General features: G+C 55.6%; 6 protein-coding genes across 6 annotated transcripts; 4 read left to right on the top strand and 2 right to left on the bottom strand.

Moving 5' to 3' along the window:
* Window positions 1-299: 299 nt before the first annotated feature.
* MAA_09909 (C2H2 transcription factor) lies at window positions 300-2,511 on the top strand (the record flags this gene model as incomplete). Its single annotated transcript, XM_007827907.2, has 2 exons — window positions 300-817; window positions 897-2,511. 2 exons carry the CDS (start codon window positions 300-302, stop codon window positions 2,509-2,511), a joined length of 2,133 nt encoding a protein of 710 aa, XP_007826098.2.
* Window positions 2,512-3,740: 1,229 nt separating this feature from the next.
* On the bottom strand, window positions 3,741-4,757 carry MAA_09908 (Alcohol dehydrogenase superfamily, zinc-type; the record flags this gene model as incomplete). The annotated part of the gene is made up of 1 exon (XM_007827906.2): window positions 3,741-4,757. The coding sequence occupies one exon, from the start codon at window positions 4,755-4,757 to the stop codon at window positions 3,741-3,743; it is 1,017 nt and encodes a 338-aa protein (XP_007826097.2).
* A 1,386-nt stretch (window positions 4,758-6,143) lies between these two features.
* Window positions 6,144-6,914, top strand: MAA_11634 (F-box domain-containing protein; the record flags this gene model as incomplete). Its single annotated transcript, XM_011412549.1, has 3 exons — window positions 6,144-6,473; window positions 6,543-6,763; window positions 6,866-6,914. The coding sequence occupies 3 exons, from the start codon at window positions 6,144-6,146 to the stop codon at window positions 6,912-6,914; spliced, it is 600 nt and encodes a 199-aa protein (XP_011410851.1).
* A 296-nt stretch (window positions 6,915-7,210) lies between these two features.
* Window positions 7,211-9,436, bottom strand: MAA_09907 (Fungal transcriptional regulatory protein; the record flags this gene model as incomplete). Its single annotated transcript, XM_007827905.1, has 2 exons — window positions 7,211-8,228; window positions 8,286-9,436. The coding sequence occupies 2 exons, from the start codon at window positions 9,434-9,436 to the stop codon at window positions 7,211-7,213; spliced, it is 2,169 nt and encodes a 722-aa protein (XP_007826096.1).
* A 1,094-nt stretch (window positions 9,437-10,530) lies between these two features.
* On the top strand, window positions 10,531-12,358 carry MAA_11633 (nwd1; the record flags this gene model as incomplete). The annotated part of the gene is made up of 4 exons (XM_011412548.1): window positions 10,531-10,604; window positions 10,837-11,324; window positions 11,377-11,540; window positions 11,594-12,358. The coding sequence occupies 4 exons, from the start codon at window positions 10,531-10,533 to the stop codon at window positions 12,356-12,358; spliced, it is 1,491 nt and encodes a 496-aa protein (XP_011410850.1).
* Window positions 12,359-13,293: 935 nt separating this feature from the next.
* On the top strand, window positions 13,294-15,690 carry MAA_09906 (neutral ceramidase precursor; the record flags this gene model as incomplete). The annotated part of the gene is made up of 3 exons (XM_007827904.2): window positions 13,294-13,893; window positions 13,994-14,524; window positions 14,590-15,690. The coding sequence occupies 3 exons, from the start codon at window positions 13,294-13,296 to the stop codon at window positions 15,688-15,690; spliced, it is 2,232 nt and encodes a 743-aa protein (XP_007826095.2).
* Between the last annotated feature and the right edge of the window lie 81 nt (window positions 15,691-15,771).

Below are 15,771 nucleotides of genomic sequence, written 5' to 3'. Positions count from 1 at the left end.
TGACGGTGCTCGAGTGTCTGCGGCGCCGCCCCCCCTCGTCGCCTCGTCACCCCCTCCCCTGCTCCTCCAGGCTCCTTCAGCCTCACCCACCGTCAGTCGCCCGCTTAACAATACCCTCCATCCGCTGGACGACCCTCCACTCAACTTTCACCTCGACCTTCTTACCTTGCACGGGCAGCGCTCCCGTCCCTCACTCAACGTTACGACCGTCTGGCCGGCTTCTCAACCTGCATCCTCGCCGACGACATCAGTCCAACACACAATAGCCCCGACGGCCATTTCTTGAGCACCTCGCCATCATGGCAGGCGCGTTCCGACCGGTGAACTCGTCGCTGTTGGGCGAGTCCATCAAGGAGGAGCCCATGACGACATGCTCTTCCTCATCCGTCACGCCCCGGCCGAGTGCAGCATCGCACCATCCACCACAACCACAACAGTCTCGTACTCTGCCCGACGATTCGAAGACGCCAACTCGATCGACATTCAGCTCTGCTGTTTCCGATCAAAAACCACTGCCCAACGCTCCGTTCCCTCCTACCGGACAGGCCTCCGAATCAGCAGATGGTATGCCACGCCGTGAAAACTCGCAACATTCTACCAAGTCGTCCAGAAGAGATTCTATGGATGTAGATATGGATGATTCCGACGGAGAGACTGGCGCCGGTGGCGATGACGGTACAATTTCCGATGGGGACAGTGTAGGTGCCGATGGCTCGAAATCAAATAAAAAGAAAAAGTCTCAACGATTCTATTGTACCGACTATCCACCATGCAATCTCAGTTTCACCAGAAGCGAACACTTGGCCCGACACATCAGGTTTGTTTTGTCGTCACAACTATATTCTTGGCAGGGTTTTCGGTATTATGGTGGCACAGGTACTAACTACCCGTCTTAGAAAACACACCGGGGAACGCCCATTTCAATGTCATTGCTCCCGCCGCTTCTCGCGGCTTGACAACTTGAGACAGCATGCTCAGACTGTTCATGTAAACGAGGATATTCCGACGGATTCACTTGCGGCAACAGGTTCGCGCTTCCAGCGGCAAATGCGAACTACAGAGAGAGTACGGCAAGCAGGCAACAGAGCCAGAGCATCAACGGGTGGCAGCGCGGGCGGGCCTGTTCGCGGCCATTCCAAGAGTCTGTCCACGTCCAGCATTGCCAGCATCAGCTCTGTTGGCTCGGGCTATGGTCCTCAGATGGATGTGAGGAGGCGACCGCCACCCCTGGTCATGGCCGCGGATCCTCGGTCTCGGATGTCGCTTGAATCGTACCGAAGCAACGCAGACAGCACGTTTTCATACCGACCCCCTTCCCCTGGCGATTTCAGCACCCCGACGTCTGCTACCTTCTCAACGGCACAGAGCAGCCCGCGGTGGATGTCTGGAATGGCCTCGCCTACGTCATCCCACTCACGATCCCAAAGCATGTACAGTTCAGGAAACCGAACGCCGGGCCGACGGCTTAGTGTGCCATCCAGCGCAAATCCCTTCCAATCAGCTCCCGGGCGTGCCTTATTCAGTGCTGGTCACATGAACAGCTCACACCCATCCGCCTTCTCGCCCGCGGGCTCGAGTTTAGTTCCGTCTCCGACGTCGACTACATCTGGGTGGTCCACTCGGCGAGACTCTGTCTCAAGCACCGGCGACGACGCGTGGAGGAGACGCACATGGCACCCAGACAGCCGAAATTACGGTAACCAGCCGCCACAGACTCAGTCGAACCAACTGGCCGGGGTCAATCAGAACGTGGGACCAAATCCTCCTCCACCTATCGCAAACCCGTCAAGCTCTCAGTCATCTCTGCGCCTTCCCGGCATTGAGTCGTTCGACCCGCTTCCACGCCGACATCCGACACCACCACCACCCCAGCCGCAGCAGCAACATGGTCCTTCGGCCATGGCCATAGACTCTGAGACGGCATATAGACGATCTTTCCAGCCTGGAGTAGGTGAAACGATTCAGCCTGACGAACGCCGCAATTTGAACATGTATGATGCCAGCCTGCAACGTGGATTAAACCGTCTAGATATTAGCCACAAGACGCCCCCTCGTGATAGCGCCGGAAGTTGGGCCTCGGAGGCTAACAGGGCTGTTCAAGCCCAAGCTGAACGCGTTCAGATGCAAGCCAATCAACCAAGCGTTCGGTTTCAGGATCAGGTACCTCCTTCCCGACAGTTTCCAGCCTCTGTGCATAGTGGTCGATCTCTTCACCAATACACCATGTCGGCGCCGTCAATTGCAACGCCGCGAGAGAATAAAAGGCACGGCTGGTACCACGGACCTGCGCCATCGCAGGCACACGGCGAGCATGTCATGCAGGATCCCCGCGGCGCCCATGTTGATCGCATGGTTCACCCAAACTTCACCGGTTTTAGCGGCTTTCCTGGCAGAGAACAGCCGGCGCAGACCCAACAACAGGACGGAAAAGCAAATCCTGACTCGCTCAGGCGCTTGGAGGCGCTTGTGGCCGTCGCGACGAGCGAAGGAACGACAGCGACAGCTTATTAGAAAAGCAGCTGGTCACTTTTCTTCCCAGAATCAGCACTGGTGGATTTCTCCTCTCCACTTTCGACTCCAGACTTTGTCTATTATTTCCTACCGGGCGTGTCACGCGCTATGGCCTTTTTTCTTGCTAACACACCTTGCTCCCTTTGGACCATACATGTTTCCTTTTGTTGTACCCGAGTTTCCTCACAAAGACGTGTTTTTTCCCCTTTGGATTGCAACTTGAAATCGGATCATGACGTGATGAGATACCCACTGGCTGTTATGAGATGGTCAATTGAAAGGCGGCCGTAATACACGATTGGCGGAGAGGCTGGGACAGCGCTTAGACGAAGATATCGACGACTCACGTTATGAGGTGGATCAACGGACTGCTGTGTGCCGCGGCGTTTGTCGCCGTGATAGCTAATGACCGGCTGAACCTTTTTTTTTTCCCGGATGGATTAGCGTTTGTTTGTGATACCCTGATGTTTGATACCAATTCGGAGGGGTTTGTGTGGTGTTTTGTGCATTTTGTTTGGGATGCTGGCGTTTAACTAACGACTTTCTTTCACGGATGGATGATTGGATGACGGGATAGGATAGTGTCAATGTGATTGATGTCTGAACATATTGAACTATTGTGACGCAAATGACTACCATTTCCGACGGACAAAGGCAACAAGGGCCCAGCTGAGATTTCAAATTTTTGTTGCCGGGTGCCAGTGGGGGGGGGATGACATGGCCGTGGACGTGGTTAGTAGCGGGTTGTAGTTGTGTATGGCTGAGAGCTTGAGGTAGAAATGAAGCAGTAGCTTGAGCAGACTGCGTGGTACTTGGCCATTTCTTGTTTTTTCCAGAATGAAATACGAAACCATAGCTCTTAAAGTATGGTGAGCATGAGAACTGAAGCTGCCAACAACAGTTCAGGCAGCAATGTACGCTAGAGAACCGGACAAGCTGGTGCTGTCAATGGCACTCCTCCCTTGTGCCGTATTCACAAAGGTCTCAGTCGAAGCCATGCAAAGAAGTGACGGCAGGACTGGGGTTTGACAACATGGTGCGTTGCTACATGCAGGCATTGGGGGCGTCATCTAGATGATGAGACGGAGGGACAAGGACACAGCCCTGTCATGAGGGGTCATTACTAGATTTCATAGCGCTAAACTAACCAACTCGATTTGCCTTGCGTTGTCAGCCCCAGCCACTCACTTACCAAGCGGCCGGTTGACCGTTGGGACGCTGACGACGCGTCAGTCCTTGCTCGACACATGAAGCACAACCTTGCCCCTCGCCGAGCCCGTCTGCAGATGCTCAAAGGCCTCTCGGGCGTGGTCAAAGGCAAACGTCTTGTCAACGACGGCCGTCAGCTTGCCCTCGTTGACCCACTGCGCCAGCGCGGCCCAGTCTTCGCGGTTATTCGACGCCATGTACAAGACGACCTTGTTGGTGCCGCCGCCCAGGAACGACGGGCGGAGCAGGGTGGCGAGGGCCGAGGCCGCGTGGCCAATGTGCCGACCGGCGGCGACGATGACGAAGACGCCCCCGGGGAGGAGGACGCGGCCGGCGGCGCGGGCGTACAGGCCGGGCGGGTCGCAGCCGACATTGTCGGCGATGAGGCTGAAGACGCGCCCGCGGGCGACGAGCTCGGCGACGACGTCGGCGCCCGTGTAGTCGGTGACGTCGTCGGCGCCGAGGGAGCGGCACAGCGGGGCCTTGGCGGCCGAGCACGACACGGTGACGTGGCAGCCTAGCAGCTTGGCGATCTGGATGCCAAAGGTGCCGACGCCGCCGGAGCCGCCGTTGATGAAGACCTTGTCGCCGGGCCGGACGTACGGCTTGATGCTCTGGTAGGCCGTGAGTCCGGCGGTGCCTACGGCGGCGGCCACGTCTGGGTCCACGGTGCGCGAGAGCCGCGCGTACCCGTCGCGCGGGACCGTCACGTACTCGGATAGGGAGCCGGGGCGGCGCAGCGGCGACAGGCGCGCCATGACGCGGTCGCCGACGAGCACGTCTGTCACGGCGCTACCTGCCGAGACGACTTCGCCGCTGAGGTCCATGCCCACCGTCTTGGGGAAGGGGAGGATGGCCCGCGCGCCGAAGCCCATGGCTGGCACTTTGTGGTCGGCTGGGTTGATGGCCGCGCTGATGACGCGGACCTGGATCTCGGAAGGCTTGAGGGCCGGCGCTGGGCGCGCGACGGTCGTGAGCTTGAGTGTGTCTTGGACCTCACCGGGCGTGGCGAGCTGCCATGCCTTCATGTCGGCCATGGTGACGGCTCTTTTTTTTTTTTCGAGTAGGACCTTTGTGGATGGGATGGATTGATGCTAGATGGCTGAGGTGGTTCGGGCAGTGATGCAGCAGTCAAGTTGGGAGGGGGGGTCGTCGAGACTCGAGACTCGAGACGGGCTCTGCTTCAGATGATGGATGAGGCTGCTTCGGCCCCGCAATTCCAACCGTCGGTGTGAGCCGAGGCAGACGCACCGGCTGGCCGGGATGGCTGTTGGATCTTGCCGTCTGGGCTTGCTGTAGCTTCGTCGCTCATGTCGTCGAGATGCTTGGGCGATTAGGAGGCCGAGCCATGTCATCTGCAGGCTGGGACTGAGCGCCGCGCAACAATCGGCACCTCGGGAGGTTGACGGGCAGGATTGTGGAGATGACGGCATTGGCATCTCGGCCCGGTGACAGCAGATGGTGCGACACGGCCAATCAGCTTTGCGGGCGCCGACTTGGCGTTGGCGACGCGGACTTGTATGGCCGAAAGAGGCAAGTGGTTGTGGTTTACACAGAAATGCGTGGTGGGAGCCTGGAGGGTGTCTTGTTCGTTGCGTGAGGCTACGTATTGTAGGGAGGTGTTTGTCATTCGTGGAGCGAGACTGGCAGAACTTGTCATGGACCATGAAGCGTCTGGTTTGACTCTGCTTCAATGCAGTGGCTTGCGCGCGAACAGGGCATGGGCGGCACCGCAACAAGTCCTGCGACACTGCGTAGTTTTGTCGACCTTCCCGCATGGGACCAGCCTTGATGAACAACAACCGACCGTTCCGTTGTAGCATAACAACACACTGCAAGCACCATGACCGTGGCAAACGCTTCCACACCGAAACGGCGGTATACACCCATCTACAACATGGTCGTCCTCTGGCTCGCCAACCTGCTCCTCTGGACATGCCCACCGCTCACCCCTCTCCTCCCGCTCTTCACCAGCGCCCTCGGCACGCGCCATGTCCATATCGGCGGCGAAACAGGCTACTTTGCCTCCAAGGCATCGTTGGATCTTGGACCTCGGCCACGGCAGACGTCCAGATCGTCAGCCTCGTCCCGTGTTGGCGCCAGGCAGGCCGCAGCACCACCAGCTCGCAAGCAACTATGCAAATCGCGACATTTCATGCGAAAAAAAAAAACTGTGTGCGTGTTCCGCCCCGGCTCACCATCGTGTCTTTAAACCGGCAAGAGGGGAATTCAAGCAGGCGGCAACCGCATTCCCACGCCTCATATCGCGCCGCCATTTCGCCCCTCATCAACATTGAACAGGGGCATCTGGATTCTGCACCCACCACGCTCATTTATCCGCCATCTTTTTATTAAAAAAATAATAATAAATACTAAACCACGAAAGGAAGCAAGATTCATTATACTGACTATACAATACGATAATGCTCTCAGCGGACACGAGCGACGCCTCCGCCTCCGCCCCCGCCACCCTCTCGAGGACAACCAGCACACTCACGCCGCCCTCGTCGTCGGCCTCGTGCACGACATCATCATCGTTCGTCTCCTCCTCGTCGTACGACTACGAGCGCACCCCCGAGCGCAGGGCCCTCAACCTCTCGCTCAACGTGTACAACACGATACGGCGCGTCTCGGCGCTCCTGCCGGGCGTCATCATCGCCGTCGACGCCTGGTGGATCAAGTCGGACCGCCTGTGCAGGCCCGGCGACGCCGTCTCCCTCTGCGAGGGCGTCCTCGAGCTGACCTTTCCCGTGGTGCGGCCGTCCAAGAAGCAGAAAAAGCAAACGTGCGGGGCTGACTTGTGCTGTTGTTGTCGCGCCTAGGCCCTCGCCGCGTTCCTCTTCGACGTGGCCACCATCATCGTCAACCGCCTCGGCATCCCGGGCGCGTCGACCATGCCGCTGGTCGTCAGCATCCTGTGCCACTTCGTTTTGACGTTTACCTGTCTCATCTGCTTCGCGGGGCTGTTGTACATTTTTACACGCTCCGTCAACTTTTCCTGGCCCGCGGGCGTCTTGTTCATCGTCTTGGTGTCTTCTTTGGGGTACGTACGTCTCTCTGCCCCCTTGCTCGACGTTTACTCGGGTCCGGAATGCTTTTGCGTCTTCGGCCAAGCGGGGGGACCAGGGGAACTGATGCCGTGCAGAGTCTTGGCTTGCGCTGCCTTTGTGTACGGAGTCATTTCGTGGCGCTAGGAGCGGGTATGCATTAGGCTGGAAGACGACGAGGTTTGAGCAGTGGTATTCTTTTTGTAGGTATAGTACACATCATTACATGAGTAGCCTTACTGGCCATACTTTTTCTGTTGTTACAATTTCATCTGCTGAAAAGGTCTCCCCCTCCCCCTCCTTGCACCATGCGTGGCCTTGTAGTGAATCAAGTGGCTTTCATGGCAGGGTTTTCGTGCCATCGCACTGGGATCCTTGTCCACGATGCAAATCAAAAGGGACAAAGAGGAGAAAAAAACACGCCTTCGTCTCGGCGAGGTGCATCAGATTCCCACGCCTGCATAGCCACCACTCGCCGCAAATCTCAGCTGATACTCTCTCAAGTCAGCCCAATGCCGCAGCTCCTCCTCCTCGTCCTCTGCCGTCATGTGGTTCGGATCGCCTGCGCGACTCGCCGCCGCGGGACCCGTCTTCTCCAGCTTGATCAGTATGTCAATCAGTTGAGACAAGGCCTCTTCCGACTTGATAGCCACCGGCCCCTTGCGATCTGCCGAGTCGTTCAATAGCGTCGATGCGACCTGGCGGATCTTGTTGATGAGCGACAGTCCGTTGGGTTCCATGTTTCGCTGGGAGATGGACCCCAGGACCTCAAGGAGGTTCTGCACGATTAATTCCCGTTCCGCGGCCATGAGAGCAAAAATCTCTTTGTCGTCTGCGTCTTGTAATGCTCGTTCCTCCTCGCTGCGATCCTCCACGGGGTTATTTTGCTCGTCAGCCAGGTGTACGTCTCGGAGGTTAAAGTACAATTCTACAAAGTACGACCGCGTCGCCAGTTGAGACATGAAGATGTTGGCTTTTTGGATCTCGTACTGTAAGCGACGCCGCTGCGCTGGTTGCGTCTTGATGACGTTGCGGACATCGTGGGACGGCTGGGCGTTTGGCCAGACAGGCGGTACGTATTGCAGGCCCGATTCGTCCAGCGTCGCCAGTGAATTCACGTCTTCACCCTGTGCTGAAAGCTGCAGTTCTGGCGGAAGGTTGTCGACGATTCCCTTTGCAGCCATCAAGCCATCCCGCAGAAGGATTCGCTGGTCCGCCCAAGGCAACGTGTTCATGCCATACGCAAGCTCCAGGCTCACGACGCCATTCATCGTCGTGTATATGTCGATGCCAAATCGGAATCCTGTCAGCAGTGTGACGGTCCCCTCAGCCTGGTGGATAATCTCATTCGCCAGGACGCAGATGTCGTCGACATTCTCGGGATACGAGGGATAAGGTAAGCTTGGCGTAGATGGTGCAATGACCAAATCCGTCCCAGTAATACCCAATTGAGTCATGGACCTACAAACGTCAATAATGCGGTCATGGCTTGAGCCAAAACTCGACGCGACCACTTACCTAATGCCCAACAGGAGACACCAGAACAGGCGCTTCCCGATCTGATCCTTGACGTGATTAAACGGCAGCGGCTCGGTCGAGTACGGATCCGTGCCAAAGGTTGGCAGATCTCCCGCGTGTTTTGGCCGCATAAAGCCCAGTTCCCGCATCAAAATCAACGTCTCTGCTAGGAAATGGCGTGCTGGATTCCACTGCAGCGTATAGGCCCCGGCCAAACCGAGGAAGTAGCTCGTACAAGCATCGTCCAGCGTCTTGGGTTGCTTCAAGATCCATTTACTACCGCGCGTAAGAAGCGCAATGTCGCGGCATTTCTCCACCAAAACGATGGCCTTGGGGAACAGATGCGTGCTGTGCTGCGCCTTGAGGTGCTCCCTCGCGCTTCTCGGAAAAGACGCGACCAAGGCACCAACCATGCTGGCCAGCAATCCCAGAAACTCGGGCCGCGTTCGGTCTTCACGGTTCGCAAACGATTGTCGAAAGGTGGGCTCGTGGGGAAACGGCGCCAAGGGATGTATATAGGTGAAGAAGTCGTCCACGAGAAGCTCCAGCACGGGCATGGGCGCAATGGACTCGGCATCGAGAATGCCATCCGACGAAATGTTCATCAACGCCTTGGCAGCAGTCTGAGGCGAAGGGGACGCAGGGGGAAAGCCAACTGCGGCCATCTCCAGGCGCTGCCGCTTCGCCGCCTTGGCCGCTTCGGCATGCTTGTTCGGGGGGCCACGTCTCTTGGTCTCTCGTTCATATGTGCATTCGACGCCCAGCTCGCGACACGGTCGGCAGGGAATGTTGCTATCGTCGCATTTCACCTTGCGCATGCTGCACATGTCACACGCCCTCCTTAGACGCGTGAGTTTTGGATTGACGGTCGGATCGCGCATGACACCTCCCGTGCCGGCGACCAGATGCTGCTGCGTCATGTCTGGACCCGGAGCAAGCCCAGGCATGCCCACGCCCTGAGGCTGCTGGGACACCTGGGACACCTGGGACACGGCTTCGGCTGCGACTGCTGCTGCGGCATGTTGAAGAGCTTGCGGGTTCTGGATGGCCTGCGCAGCATCGCTGGCGGCTTGAAGGATCTCTAGGCCATTGCTGGCGTAGGCATGGGCAGTTGCGTGCTGCGACGGTGACGGTGGTGGAGAATCCGACATTTTCGGGCAGAGCAACACGGCCGGCCGGCAAAGGCACGGTTAGAATTGGACGCACGCGACGGTGAAGGTCGCGAAGGCTGATTGTCGGCGGATTTCCGGATGTTGATGAGTTGAAGCGAGGTGACGCCGGCCCAAGGCCCCAAGATTGGTGTTGGACACGTGGGTGATCACGTGCTGGCATGTCTACCAGTGGGCTTCTGCTCTGCACTTGGTCTCTGACCCAGCTTTTACGATGCCTAGCAGATAAGACTGACAATCTACTCGGTAGGTAGTTAAATTACTTGATGCCTATTCGGGTGGGCTTGTGATGCTATTCACTCCCTGAAGAGTGGTCTGGACAGGAAAGCACAGCCTTGAGCTTGTCAACATCTCGTCTCAGAGTCATGGCGTCTTCCCGAGAGGCTGGTACAGAACTGGCGGGGTTGGCAAGGATAGTGACGGCACGGGCTTATTTTTATACCAGGTACGTATGCAAATGAGCAATAACATGGTTGGATCAAAAAGATTAAATGAATGAAATGTAGATTAGATAGCCATCTTCAAGCACTCACTGTACCCCTTTTAGCAGCAAAATCCTCCACTCATTTGACGACCCCGTCGGTCGGTAATCGAACATTGAACCCACTCGCCCATCCAGTTCAACACAAACAAAGTATCGACACAACATCTGGACGTCCCTGATGTCCGGAACCTCGTGCCTCGGCCCCTCCGTGCCGATATACACGTGTTCAAATCCGGGGAATACCAAGACAACGGCTGCTTATATTGTGGAATTGATCTCTCCGCGCGAATCCTCCGACTTTGAACGCGGTCCCGATAACCGATGTGGCGTCGTTGCCAGATCTGGCAGAGAAACTGGAGCGCGGTAAACCAGGTGATTGGCCGGATCGTACGTCCATACTCTTCTTGGGTAGACAGATTCGTCCTCGTCTCATGGCGCAGCCCGTTTGGCTGTGCCCATTCAAGCTTCTTCATTGTACATATATCCTCGGTCGCGTACCCCTTTTAGGCTCGTACGTACGACAGGAGCGGGTGGACTCGTCCCTTTCTTTTACGTGATTATTCGCAACTTTTGCGGTTTTGCCTGCTCCCAAATGCCCAGAGTCAAGCCTGGCCAGCGTCGGCGTGCAAAGGCGCCCAAGGTCCGTACGGGGTGTCGAACATGCAAGTCAGTTTTCCCGTGGCGGATGAATGCGTGTCCGTGGTCCTTTGTGCAGGATGCCGTTTCTGCTTCAGCGCTCGGTGTGGATTGAGCCATGCTAATTTGGCAGTTTCGTAGGAGTAAGGCGGCCGGCAGAAGTTTCAATGTTCCGTCAAGTGGCTCGGTAGACGGCTGACTCTGGCACGCAGCTCGCAGAGTGAAATGCGACGAGACGCACCCGGCATGCAAGAGATGTTAGCCCTCGTCCGGACTCCCTGCTCCCCAACGTGCTCCTTCTCACGGGTTTCAACGGATTAGGTACCGCCAGCGGCCGCATCTGCGACGGCTACGATCCGCTCCCGGCCAACGCTGAGCCGAGATTCATCGCCGTGGTGCCGTCGCCTGTCCGCCGAGAGGAATCCCGCTCCTTGCGGTACTTTTATGAAAAGACAGTCTCTCAAATGACGACTTTTTTCCGGGATGAGTTTTGGACCCGGCATGTGATGCAGGTTGCCGATTCGGAAAAGTGTATCCGGCATTCGCTCGTTGCGTTATCGTCCTACCACGAGTCCTTCTCAAGTCCAAAGCCGGCCAGTCGGAACCAATTTGCGCTGCGCCACTACAACATGTCGATTGGCGGGATACTTAAATCGCTGAGGACTGCAGACAATGCGCATGTTCATTTAATGTCGTGCATATTGTTCATCTGCATCGAGGTACGGGCGGTTGTTGCCGATATCAAGGCCCGTAAGCTGAGGTCGCATCTCATAGGCATTGCAAGGACACATATCGACGGTAGTGCAACTTGTCAAAGCGGGTTACAGAATTCTCCAAGAACAAAACAAAGACCAACTGGCCAATAATGATGGCGCAAAGCAAAGGGAAAAGCCACGCTCAGACGCCAGTGCCTTTTTCGGCTTCGCTGACCGCTTCCTGCGCCGTATAATCGCTCAAATATACATGGTAAGGAAACAAGGCGCAAGCCACAGGGGTTGGCAGCTGATGCGGTGTTGCAGTTAATAAGAGACTTGGATCCGGACATAACAGCCATTGTAACAAGCATTCTGCAGCCCAGCGAGCAGTCGCGCTCCTTTGACTTTGCTTCTCTGGCCGACGCCCAAGAGGGACTCAGTGATATTCGCCTGCAATTCGAGAGGTGTGATATGAGGGGGCTCGTGGGCAAAGTCTCGGCATGGTCTACGGCATTTGAAGAATTCAAATCATTAAACTCTGCTGCTCTCACATCCCGAGCCAACAAGAGAGCAGTGGCTTTGCTGGAACTACAGTCGAGGTATTGCGCGGTTGATATTGCCATCAGCTGTGCTGGCGATCAAGCGGACCAGCTCCTCTGGGATCGATACATTGGCGCCTTCACCGACATGCTGGGTTATGCCGAGAAAGCAATGGATCTGCATGATCAGGCAAGTTGTTCACCTCAGTTCCACATGCACTCCGGTACGGTGCCGGTGCTATACGGGATAATTGCGAAATGCCGAGACCCGACGATTCGCAGACGCGCTATCGGGCTCATGACGTCCCGTCCTCTGCAAGAAGGCGTGTGGAACAACAATCTTGTGCTGGGGGTTGCACGGAGGATCATGGCCACCGAGGAGGGTAGTCTTGGTCCATGGCCGGCATCGTGCAAAGACATCCCTGCCGAGTCTAGAGTCCGTTCCATTGCAGTTGCAGCAGGTGCAGGTGATAACCAGTATATGGTGGGCTACCAACTAGGTCGGGGCTGGCGGTGGGAGGAGTCTGATTACATTGCGGATTGTGTATGAATGGGCTGTCCCAGTCGGACGCGAAACCGAGGGGTCGCTTCACCATCCATTGAGCGATACTTGTGAGGTCGAGGGCTGATGAGTTGGTAGTGTGATACTTTGTACATATCTCATATCAGAATGAACCCGAGCGATAAGCTATCGGATCAATGTGTTGTTGACCTTTCGGTGTGGAGCCGACACTCATGTGGTGCACCGATGCCGTTGATGGGCGTACCTCGCTTCCGTAACCGAGCCACGTCGTTCATGGCCATCCCATCATTTAGGCATAGATCTTGTGTAGATCTAATAGTTCAGATGCACATAAGATAGGGACCTCCCTCAAGTAGAAATCTGGTACGAGCTGTCCAATCAGGTGCCCGTCAATATCGTAAGCCGCTTCCATTTTGGGCCCATGATGGCCTCAACCGCCGGCAGGCCCACTTGGCCGTCAGTGCGGATATTGTTCTTCGGCCCTGCACGCGCGCACGGTCTGTGTGATATGGGCTAAGGCGCGGGCGGCCAAGATGATGATTGTCCGCTAAACCAGGAACAGACGGTATGGTTCGTCCGTGTCCTTGAATCGTGGCTAAACCCATGTCGCGGGACGTCGGTGAAATTCTAATGCCCCTGACGACTGATCGCCAAGGTAGCTTTCTCTAGGCCTCGGATCTCCTTGAATGTCTTGACGGCAAATGAGGGCCGATGGCCAATCACGACGAAATCGTACATTAGCAGATTTATTCCGAGACATTGGATGAGTCGCTCCATAAAGCCGAGCGTGTCCCGCTAAGAAAAGAACCGCGTCGTATGGTGTACTACCGTTGTTTGTTTTCGCTGTAAGGCATCCGTCATGGTCATACCGCATCTTTAAATCCCCAATTGCCAGCCCTCTACTCGCTGACGGAGGCAAGACTGAGAATACAGGGCACAAGATCGCGATAAGCCTAAGAGCCATGGAGCCGCAATCGTTTTTGTCGTGGCTTCTTGGTCTGTTTGTTGTCTTCCTCTCATCTGTGCCCGGAGTACTTGCTCTGCCGGGTTCATTCCCTGAGGCACATGGCCCAGACTGGTCAAAAATTCATTCACGATTTGCGGCTCGCTCTCAGAAAAACTCGACGCAGGACAAGTACCTCATTGGTACTGGGAAAGCAGACATCACAGGGCCCGCGGCCGATATCATCCTTACCGGCTATGCAAACCTCGAGCAGGTCGGCGGCGGTATTCGCCAGAGGCTGTTCAGCCGAGCTTTTATCATCGGTGATGTGAACAACCCCGAAGACAGGATTGTCTATGTTGTTCTTGACAATCTGGTCGGAGATACGGCTATCCGCTTTGGGGTTTTGGATGCACTCAAAGGCATGGGAGCCCCTTATTCTGTCTATGGCCAGAGCAATGTTGCACTTGCGGCAGCACATAGCCATTCCGCGCCCGGTGGTTGGAACAACTACCTGGTTCCTCAAATTCCGTGCTTGGGCTTCACCAAAGAAAGCTATCAGCCCATTGTTGACGGCGCGGTACTGTCCATCAAACGAGCACACGAAAGTCTCCAAGAGGTGAGGATCCAGGGCCCATGGTTCTTTTTTGATCCTGTCGTGTCCAGCTTGCGCAATGCCAAAGAATTATTAGTATGGCAGCTAACATCTTGTACGCAAGGGATACCTTGATGTTGGCACCACTGAGATTACGGATGCCTCCATAAATAGATCACAATGGTCCTACTTACAAAACCCTGCCGAGGAACGAGCCAGGTATAGTGCGTCGACCGACACAACCATGACTTTGTTGCGCTTCACCAGAGCGTCGGATAACAAAATAACTGGACTGCTGAACTGGTTTCCGGTGCATGGTACATCGCTCTACCGAAATAATACCCATGTTGCGGGCGACAATAAAGGACTGGCAGCATGGATGACGGAACAAGCGATGAGGGAAGATTCTGCATTTGCTAGCAATTTTGTAGCAGCGTTTAGTCAAGCAAACCTCGGTGATGCCACCCCCAATACAGAGGGGGCTTGGTGTGAAGACGGATCTGGCAAACAGTGTGATTTTGAGACTGCAACATGTGCAGATGGAACTGTTGCAAAATGCCAAGGCCGTGGCCCTCACTGGCAAGTTCAAGACCAAGGCGCAAGCAGCTGCCATGAGATTGCACTTCGCCAACTGAGGGGTGTGAAAGAGATTTTGGTGAGTATAAATGTGCATTCCCATGGGCTTTCCTGTCCAAGGAACACGCTGACCTGGTCCGCTAGACTTCCATGTCCAAATCTTCCACTCCTGTTCAGGGGCCTACGGTTAAGTCGTTTCACTTCTTCCACAATATGGAATATTGGCAATTCACATTGCCGAACGGGGAGGCTGCCATGACTTGCCCTGCCGCACTTGGGTACGCCTTTGCTGCTGGGACGACGGATGGCCGAGGCGAATTTGACTTCATTCAAGGGGACAACGGTAAACCACACAACCGCGAGTGGGATTTTCTTACGCACCTCATCAAGAATCCATCCCAGCGTCAAACAGACTGCCAAAAGCCCAAGCACATATTTCTTAGTGCAGGAGAGCTCAAAGATCCGTATGAATGGGAACCAAGCATCGTGGATGTCATGATGTTTCGAGTCGGTCAACTGGTTATGATCCTGAGCCCCAGTGAGGTAACCACGATGAGTGGCCGGCGGTGGAAGGAAGCCGTTGGGAAACAGGCAACTTCATTTGTTGATGACCCAATTGTCGTTCTGGGCAGCCCGGCCAATACTTATGCGCACTACGTCGCGACGCCCGAGGAGTACGATGTTCAGCGTTATGAAGGCGCTTCAACAATATTTGGCCGCCATGAACTCGACGCTTATATCAATCTCACAGTCAGCAATATGCATTACTTGAAGCCCGACGCCACGGAACAGCCAGAGCAAGGAAAGTTGCCACCAGATAATAGGAAGAAGTCGTTCAATTTCGTGCTGCCTGTGATTTACGACACAGCACCTCTTTTCAAACAGTTTGGCCAGGTCTTAACGCAGCCCCAACCCAGGTATAAACGTGGCGACGTTGTCAAAGCCAAGTTTCAGGGGGCGAATCCACGGAATAATCTTCGCCTCGAGGGAACTTTCGCGGCGGTTGAGAAGCAGGGACAAGACGGGACGTGGAGCCAAGTTGCCGACGATGCGGACTGGTATCTCGTGTATACGTGGCGACGCACAAGCACCCTCCTAGGACACAGCGAAGTCGACTTTACGTGGGATACGTCGGGGAACGCTGTGCCAGGAAGATATCGATTCAAGTACTACGGCGATGCTAAGAAGCCTGGTTCGGGCGTTGCAGCGTTCACTGGAACTAGTAATCAATTCGATATCAGTTAGTTTTCTAGCCGAGATAGCACGGAATAATGGAATATCGGTGTTTTTGGCGGAGCCTGGATTTCAGTAAAAGCTTCGTCTGGC

This window comes from Metarhizium robertsii, assembly GCF_000187425.2.
Source record: "Metarhizium robertsii ARSEF 23 chromosome Unknown MAA_Scf_11, whole genome shotgun sequence".
Lineage (NCBI taxonomy): Eukaryota > Fungi > Ascomycota > Sordariomycetes > Hypocreales > Clavicipitaceae > Metarhizium > Metarhizium robertsii.
The sequence above is the reverse complement of the archived record's forward strand: the minus strand, read 5'-3'. Positions and strand labels throughout refer to the sequence as shown.